Below are 9,755 nucleotides of genomic sequence, written 5' to 3'. Positions count from 1 at the left end.
CTTTGAGTTTACACCGTCACCAATTCCTTCCCAAACCTATGGGGGGTAATTTTAAGCTAACTCGCCAGGCGGGAAACCCACAGAATCGGGTGGAACGCTGATTTTACACCTCGCCCAATATAACCCAACATAAGTGACTTAGGTTAAAATTGCCCCCATGCACTTACTGCTCTTCTCACCCTTTTTTATTGAAGAACTTAAAACTACAGAAAACTTTTTTTGTCTTTTCAGTTAATCCCATGTTATTAACATCTGTGCATTATACACTTGTAGTTCACACACCATTTACAATACTATGGTAAAGTATCTTAAAAAGTATACCATACCCTTGTTAAAAAGGCTCACTGTTTTTCTCACCCCCCCACCCACCCACATTGTGGTTCTGAAAATGCTTATATATGTTTTAAATGATGGCATTTTTGCAAACATGCAATTCTTGGTGTCTACACACCTAATTCAACTTTAATCACAAAAATAATCATTTGCTTAGGTTTCTTTTTTATGTTTGTACAATATAATGATCTTTAGTAAGTTTTTTAGAAAAACACATGTTCATGATTAGGTAGTACAGTATTAATCCTTTGAGTGTAATCCTACCTCTTCTGTAAACAATAGAAGTTAATTAAGGTCTAAGCTGTAGTGGAAGACTGCTTGAACAAATGTATAATTTTAAACTCTTTGAACTGGACCAATTATATTTATACATCCATGTATATATAAAGCCCCCTGCCGATCTTATGAGGACATAAAAGTTATTTTTCTTTCAAACTAATTATCATGCCAGGTATCTCAATTATGATTTGTCGATGACAAGAAGCCACAAACTCAAGGTGGTCATTATAAGGAATAATATCTGGATTGTATTATGATCTAGAGTTAAGACCGTATTCACAAAATTCAATTTTGAAAAATATGAATTTTGAAAAAAATTAATTTGCTCTTTTTTTGCCTCACCCATCATTGCTTTAGTCTTTAAGGTACAGTACTATTTCTTTCCCAGAATGCTCTGATGGTGCAAATTACAAAGAGTGTGTATTGCTCAAAGGATTAATACATTTTTGAAATTGACTAAAAATTATGGTATTTACATTAGTTTCAAAGTCTGTGCTGTGCATATCATAGATATTTCATTTCTTATTTAAAAAATCATCTTTCAATACCAAGAACTGCACTGTACGTTTCTCACAACTGCCCCATTGCTTCAGCAGCGGTGTGATCATTCCAGGAAATGGCACTCCCTAATAGCACACGAAAAGGAACAACCATGCATACAACTTTGCAAAATTCATCTTCGAGCCATAAACAGAGTATTTGCCCAAATTCATTAAACACAGCCTTTGATTTTCTTTCATTAAGGAGTCAAAAATCTCTCGTTTCATGGTTTACTCTGGTTACATTCCAAAAAGTAGCTTATTTAATCAAAGTTTGTGTATGCTAAAAGGATCAAATCTCTAGCAGTTTTGGAGAAACATTTACGGGATCTAGTACTTCAGTAGTTTTTTTTGTTAATACCTTGGGCAGCAATCTGTTTTTTTTAATTGTTTAAGACCTGCCCTGCTTTTGATAAACCTTTCAGTATAAACATTGCTAAACTAAACCACATGCACGTTTATGTTTGTTTTACAAGTGTTGCCTCCCCAGACAGTTATTGTGTGCCCTGCGAGGTCCGATCATCATGTGGGCTTCCATCCGAGTTTTCTGCTTCCCCCTCGGAGATGACCTGCATTGGTGCGCTGTGAAGGCGACTGCGGACACTGTAGCGACTGCTGCCCGCTGCTGGTGGGGCTCGCGATCGACTCGGTCGGGAAGATAGTGAGGCGGAGAAGCTCCTGGAGGAGATTCCTTCTGTACTGAACCTCGGGGAGTACGGTGAAATGGGCGACTGCATTTCACATCCAGAAGGGAAGGGGGAGGTGTCCTCAGAGTCTTTAACCTGGTCTGGGGAAATGTCTCCTGGGGACTTGGGAGATACTGGACTCGCACTTTTCAATATTTCGGTTGCAGACAGTCGATAGCTGGAGTCCGACCGGCTGCCCTTTTTCAGCAGTAGTAGTTTGAACTCTTCGTGGGAGGTGTTCGATTTGCGGACACTCCTATAAATAGGGCCAGGCTGTTTCTGAACAGCCGGAGGAGTCCCGGGGGAGCTGCCAGGGGATGATCTGGGTTTGTTTACATTCGGCCCTTCATCGGAATCTTTTCTTCCCAGGAGTTTCCTCTTTGACCTGGAAGGAAAAGAAAATAGATAACATTCTAACATCATTCTTCAACTGTATTGCAAGTCATTGGCTAAAATGGATGTGCTGTTACACGATTTTGTAACGACTGGGAAACAGGGTTACCAACTCTGGTTGGATATATTCCTGGAGGTTTCATCACATGACCTCCCACCTCCAAACCCACCGCCCAGTCAAACAGCCTTTTTTCCCCATCTGCAATATTTTATAATTTAATAAACAAATTAAACAAATTTTGATACTCCTCTGATACTCCTGGGTTGCTTGCAGCGGTCCCCAGGAGATTAATCTTTCATTCCTGGAGACTCTGGGACAATCCTGGAGGGTTGGCAACCCTACTTGGAAAAGGGCAGGTGGGGCAGATGGCTAGTTTACAAATGCAATTCACTACTGAGTGGTACAAGGTGGAATTCATGGCTTTTCCCACATCCATGTTATCAATTACAAAGCTGGGAGCAGGAGTCTGCCCAACACCTCAGCAATGAGTCAGCTGTGGCTCTGAGTCAAAAGGTTGTGGGGTCAAGCCCTACTTTACAGACTTGACCCCATAATTTAGGCTGATACTTCCGTGCAGTACTGAGGGAGTGCTGCACTGTCAGAGTTGCTGTCTGCCCTCTCAAGTGGACGTAAAAGTTCCCAAGGCACTATTTCAAAGATGAAGAGAGTTCTCTCAAGTGTCCCGGCCAATATTTATCCAATAACCAACATCATCAAAACAGATTATCTGGTCATTGCTGTTGGTGGGAGCTTGCTGTGAGCAAATCGACTGCCATGTTCCCTACATTGCAACAGTGAGTGACTACACTTCAAAAGTTCTTTATTAGCTGTAAAGTGTTTTGGGACGTCCGGTCGAAAGACACGATATAAATGCAAGCCTTTCTTTCAATGTAGCGAGGGAGGGACCTAAAGGAGAGGGTAAGATAGTTCTGAAATGGATATATAAGTGTTAAATATTTGAAAGGATACCATTGTGTTTATCAGTAACACATAAGGAGCAAATTTGAAATCCAATCGATAAGGGTGATTTGTCCCTTTTTGTTATGCCTATTTGTGAAGTACCTTGGGACATTTTATAAAAGACTTGGATTTATATAGCGCCTTTCACAATTACCAGACGTCTTAAAGCACTTTACAGCCAATTAAGTACTTTTGGAGTATAGTCACTGTTGTAATGTGGGAAACGTGGCAGCCAATTTGTGCACAAGCAAGCGCCTACAAACAGCAATGTGACCAGATAATCTGTTTTTGTTATGTTGATTGAGGGATAAATATTGGCCAGGACATCGAGGATAACACACCTGTTGTCTAAATGCAAGTTATTGTTGAGTCCACAATCCGGTGTTTCCAGCAGGGAGCAGCGTTCACAGGGCGATGCACCTCCTTTTATAATGGACCCAAAATCACAAGCTGCTTCCCCCAATTTCCCAAGATGCGTTGCCTGAGAGCATAACTCTCCGGGAAGCACCAGATCATGGATGCACCCTTGTAATCCATGAGCCATATAAAGATCACAGCCAAATCTCTTCAAGGGATTCTATTTATACTAGACATAAGTAATTCAAATGAAAGAGAGAAAGTAGATGCAAATCTGAAATGTTTTCCTCAAGAGCCATCTGTTCTCAGCTGTGGCATCCACATGTCTGGTTTAATGTCTACTGATCGTGATTTCTGCCAAAAGTCGTTGGCTAGACTCACACATGAAGAACAACAACTTGGGTTGCTGCGCAACTACAACCGTATTCCAGCATGAATCACAGGAAAGGAAGAGTTTCGAGGGAAACCAGCTCAATCTGTGATGGTGTTATCCAATCATCATCATAGGCAGTCCCTCGGAATCAAGGAAGACTTGCTTCCATTCTTAACATGAGTTCTTAGGTGGCTGTACAGTCCAATACATGAACCATAGTCTCTGTCACAGGTGGGACAGGTAGTCGTTGAGGGAAGGGGTGGATGGGACTTTTTTGCCGCACGCTCTTTCCGCTGCCTGTGCTTGATTTCTGCATGCTCTCGGTGACGAGACTCGAGGTGCTCAGTGCCCTCCCGGATGCACTTCCTCCACTTAGGGCGGGCTTTGGCCAGGGACTTCCAGGTGTCAGTGGGGATGTTGCACTTTATCAGGGAGGCTTTGAGGGTGCCCTTGTAACATTTCCGCTGCCCACCTTTGGTTCGTTTGCCGTGAAGTAGTTCCGAGTAGAGTGCTTGCTTTGGGAGTCTCGTGTCTGGCATGCGAACTATGTGGCCTGCCCAGTGGAGCTGATCAAGTGTGGTCAGTGCTTCGATACTGGGGATGTTGGCCTGGTCGAGGACGCTAACATTGGTGCGTCTGTCCTCCCAGGGGATTTGTAGGATCTTGCGGAGACATCATTGGTGGTATTTCTCCAGCAGCTTGAGGTGTCTACTGTACATGGTCCATGTTTCTGAGCCATACAGGAGGGCAGGTATTACGACAGCCCTGTAGACCATGAGCTTGGTGACAGTTTTGAGGGTCTGGTCTTCAAACACTCTTTTCCTCAGGCGGCCGAAGGCTGCACTGGCGCACTGGAGGCGGTGTTGGATCTCATCATCAATGTTGTCCAATAATGCTATATTATATAGCAAGGAATTTGATTCAACTGGTAAACTACAGCAAACATACTGTGTACTTAAGACAAGGATGGTGCAGAAAGGCTAGGAATTAAGGCAGGTTGTAAGTAAAACTGTTATTTTAATGTAGTTATCAAAAAGCATATTGCTGCACAAAACACTGCATACTTCTGCCAAACATAAATTAATGACCTTATACTCAGACCTGCTGCACTATATTCATTAAATAATGTTCCCGGCACATTATTCACTGTTGCTCATGAAAACCAAACAGTATTCTTGAAAAATCTTCCTGATGTTCCAAGTGTTCTCAGTATTTAGTAAAAAAAAATAATGGAGATAGGAAAATACAGTAATATTGTAGGAATGCTCACGTGCATTTCCACAGGCCCCAGTTGCTATTATGCAGTTAGCTAAAGTTTGGGGCAGATTTTCTCCTGCTTTGCACCTGGGGAACTATCAGTTATAAGGCATAAATCTGAGAGAAAATGGGGCAAAGTCCTGTGACACTGAGTCTTGCCCACTTTGTATTGCCCTGGGATTTCCAGGGTATCCTCAGGGAGTGGAGTACTTGCGCCTAGTGCAAGCGCAATCTAGAGGTACTATTCAAATGAAGCAGGAGGGACCTAACGGCACCTCCCATCTCAATTCCCTGCCTCGAGGCCAGGAGGTTGCCTATTTGGAGGGATTCCCACAAGAAGTCATCCCTAGGTCCTGCGACCAGCCCCACTGAGATTGGAGGACCTGAGTGGGGTCTGGATGCAAACACTTGGCCAGCCACATGGTTTCCTTCGAATGGGCCATGTGCATTGGCACTGTTTCTGGAGAGCTCTAAAACCAGAGGCCATGACTGCTGCTGCAGGCCTATCAAGCATAGTTGGATTTCCGCCTTCAATTCCAGGATCAAGCACTGTAGGCCTGTGATTTCCCAACCTGCGCCACCTGTGTGCGCCGCTATTCACAAGCAGCGCTCAATTGGGGAATCAGCCCTCGAGTAACTGCTTTTATAGTTAACTAAAATCAATTTGCTTTTACAACAGAATCTGCTAACATATAATAATAAGGAATTCCTCTGTGCATATTCTGTTAACAAAATCATAATCTTGTTTGTAAACAGTGAATTTATGTCATTAACACTTAGGAACATAGGAACAGGAGTAGGACATTCGATCCCTCAAGCCTGTTCCACCATTCAATTAGATCATGGCTGATCTGTACCTCAACTCCATTTACCCACTGTGATATAGAGCTCCCCCTCATGGAACTGCTCCACCTAGTGGACTACTGTGGTAATGCAACTACTGATGTATAACAAAGTCACATGATGTATTAGAGCCACTTGTAAAGTGTGTTTGTCCGTGATGTCGTAAAAATATATCACACCTGCCTTTCTTTCATGTCCCTTGATATCCTTACCCAACAAAAATCTATCGATCTGTCTTGAAATCTGCAATTGTTCCAGCATCCACAGCATTTTGGGGGAGTGAATTCCAGATTGTTACCACCCTTTGTGTGAAAATATTCTTCCTGAGTTCCCTCTTAAGTGGCCTGGCTCTAATTTTGAGATTATGCTTCCCTATTCTGGATTCCCCACCAGAGGAAATAGTTTCTCTGTATCTATGCTGTTGAATCCCTTTGTCATTTTCAACACCTCAATTAGATCATCTCTCAACCTTCTAAATTAAAGGGAATACAAGCCGAGTTTATAGAAACATAGAAACATAGAAAATAGGTGCAGGAGTAGGCCATTCGGCCCTTCTAGCCTGCACCGCCATTCAATGAGTTCATGGCTGTGTATATTTATGTAACCTGTCCTCATAATTTAACCCTTTAAGCCCTGGTAACATTCTGGTGAGTCTGTACTACACACCCTACAAGGCCAATGCATCTTTCCCGAGGTTTGCTGCCCAAAATTGAACACAGTACTCCAAATCGGATCTGACCAAGGCTCTGTGCAACTGAAGCATAAATTTCACACTTTTAAATTCCAATGCTCGAGACATTCAACCTACGCTCAAAGGTTAATCGAGAGGACCACAATGACCACTTCAATTTCCAAAGTAATTGAAGGTGTTGAGGAGACCCATTTATGCTACATCACATTAAAACTCCTGCGCAGAGAAATTCTTGAAGAAGACCACCTCAATATCCTTGTGCATCCCTCATATTCTTCGGCAATACTCAGGAATCAGTAATGTACAATTTAGTTATCTGATGCTACACAGCTTGGTTTAGACCAAAGGAAAGGTGACTTCATTATCTTGTGTAATGCTTTTAACAGCATAGAATCATAGAATGGTCACAGCACGGAAGAAGGCCATTCGGCCCGTCGAGCCTGTGCCAGCTCTCTACAAGAGCAATTCAGCTAGTCCCACTCCCCCGCCCTGTCCCCCTAGCCCTGCAAATTTCTTTCTTTCAGTTACTTATCCAACTCCCTTTTGAAAGCAGTGATTGAGACTGCCCCCACCACCCTTTCAGGCAGTGCATTCCAGATCCTAACCACTTACTGCATAAAAAAGTTTTTTCTTATGTTGCCTTTGGTTCTTTTGCCAATCACCTTAAATCTGTGTCCTCTGGTTCTCGACCTTTCTGCAAATGGGAACAGTTTCTCTCTATCTACTCTGTCCAGACCCCTCGTGATTTTGAACACCTCAATCAAATCTCCTCTCAATCTTCTCTAATCTAAGGAGAACAACCCCAACATTTCCAAGAAAGAATGTAGGAGAAATGTAATTCTGAACCCATCTATTATATCTATATATATAGGTTGAGCGTCCAGAATCCGGAGTTTCAGAATGTTCCGGACTCCGGACCGATTGGTGGCAGGGTCGTCCGGAATCCATAAAATGTTCCGGAATCCGGACCCGTCGACCTCGGGCCCCACCGCTGCCCGACCTCGGGCCTCACATTGCAGTCGCTGACCTTACCCCACTCGCCGCTGCTGCCCTTACCTCGGGGCCTCGTCACTGGCCCGCCCCAATACCTCCTCTGCGACGGGGCCCGCCGGCTTGAACACTTCCTCGGCGGCGGGACCCGCCCAATCAATTCCTCGGCGGCTGGGCCCTGCCCAATCAATTCCTCGGCGGCTCGGCCCTGCCCAATCAATTCCTCGGCGGCTGGGCCCGCCCGATCAACTCCTCGGCGGCTGGGCCCTGCCCAAACAGCTCCACGGCGGCTGGGCCCTGCCCAAACAGCTCCACGACGGCTGGGCCCTTCCCAAACAGCTCCACGGCGGCTGGGCCCGCCCGACGACCTCCTGGACGGGACTGGCGACCTGAACAGCTCCTCAGAGAGCAACACCGCCACCTTTCAAACGTTCCGAAATCTGGAAATACCCGAACCTGGGCTCGAGTGTTTCCAGATTTCGGACATCAGAAACACGTTCCGAAGTCTGGAAAAACAGAAAACTGGCTTGGCCTCGGTCCCGAGGTTGCTGGATTCGGGACACCCAACTGTATATATTAAAGATCTTGTGTATGCATGCACTTCCTGCCAACAAACCTTTTTTTCCTGTTTTCACAGTTTTTAAGTCAATTTAACATTGAAACTTCCTATGTAAACACTTATAATGGGAATTTCCTCGTAAACATTTCCTTGACATAGTATAGTTGCAAGCCTCCCATTGCCACTCGCACTGTGCCCCTCTCCATTTCTCCCAGTTTTCCCCCTCATTGCTTCTTCAATCTCCAGCCCTATTTCTTCACCTGCTCCTCGGTCTCTACCTCAGACTGTGTTTGCTGCCAGTCTTGGCCTTCTCCTGTGCCCCACTTGACCATTTGAACTGTTATATGTCCTGCAATCTCTTGGTCATCTATTCCACCATCCTTCTCCTGTGCCCAACTCAGCTGTTCATGGCCTTCTCCTTTGCCTCACAATTTCTCCATCATTTGTGAGCTGTTTGCAACATTTTCCTATGCCTCACTCAGCTGTTTCCTGCCTCATCCTGAACTCTGTTCGGGCCATTATTAGTTCCACTTTTAATCCAATTTATTTGTTTTTCATTCACCTTTCTCCTACAGCTTTATCTTTTTTACAATTAGCAGGCTCTCCTCCCATTAATTTAGATTTTTTTTTGATGTTCTTAACTTTTTCTGCCAAGTTCATCTCTCTCGCTCCTTCGCCCAATTATCACCAAAAGGATAAAACACACATTGCAGGATACAAAAACACATGGGGGAAACAGGCACAAAAAAGACAAAATACAGGCAAAAAGTGCTGGATTTTGGGCTTTTGCGATGTTGGGGCGTTAAAGATAGCACCTGAAATAGTTAGTGCACGTGACTAAAAGTTTCGGCAAAAATGTAAGTTGGAGGAGCATTGGCGTTAACTCAGGCGTTGCACAACGGAATTTGTGCGTCCGAGCTGAAATGTGCAGCAGTGAAGAAGTTTCATTGTTGTTTAGTGTCCTGCAACGTAACGTTGTATATTGTGTGGTTTTATTTTGGTGGGGGGAGTTTTTGTGACTTGGTTGCAGTAAAATATATGAAGCATCATTTGCTATTGGTGTCTTGTGCATCATTCCAACGTTCACCGGAGATGTGCCTTTATGGGGCACATAGAGTGTCCAGTATTAGCTCCATCCTTCAGTTTCCTCCATTTAGGAAGGAAAGCCGGTCCATTATGAGCTGGCGATGTGCGAGTGTTGGTCCAGCAGCATCTCCACGCTGCCTCCCCCGTGGCTATCCAATGGAGGCCTCGCTAGGCTCCTCTTCATCATCCTCCTCCTCCTGAGGTGGGCATCCAATCTGCACTGGCAAATACTGGCCCCTCATGATGACCAAGTTGTGCAACATGCAGTGCACCACACTGAATTTGGAAACTTATTGAGGGGAGTAATGAAGGCTGCCTCCAGAGTGGTGCAGGCATGGGTCTGCCTGTAGGAGCTGGCATATCTCTGTCAGCACTTCCTTTCGGAAGCGCAGCCTTCTCACACACTGC

At 44.5% G+C, this 9,755-nt stretch overlaps 1 protein-coding gene across 1 annotated transcript in view; it reads right to left on the bottom strand.

The window, feature by feature from the left end:
* Positions 1-886: 886 nt before the first annotated feature.
* Positions 887-9,755, bottom strand: part of nhsa (Nance-Horan syndrome a (congenital cataracts and dental anomalies)) — a 470,910-nt gene continuing 462,041 nt past the window's right edge. The window contains exon 9 of the mRNA XM_070893952.1: positions 887-2,222. Within this exon, the coding sequence (XP_070750053.1) occupies positions 1,646-2,222 (577 nt within the window). The 3' untranslated portion in view covers positions 887-1,645. The remainder of the gene's footprint in view (positions 2,223-9,755) is intronic.

The sequence above is a fragment of the Pristiophorus japonicus genome, chromosome 11, assembly GCF_044704955.1.
Source record: "Pristiophorus japonicus isolate sPriJap1 chromosome 11, sPriJap1.hap1, whole genome shotgun sequence".
Taxonomy (NCBI): Eukaryota; Metazoa; Chordata; class Chondrichthyes; family Pristiophoridae; genus Pristiophorus; species Pristiophorus japonicus.
The sequence above is the reverse complement of the archived record's forward strand: the minus strand, read 5'-3'. Positions and strand labels throughout refer to the sequence as shown.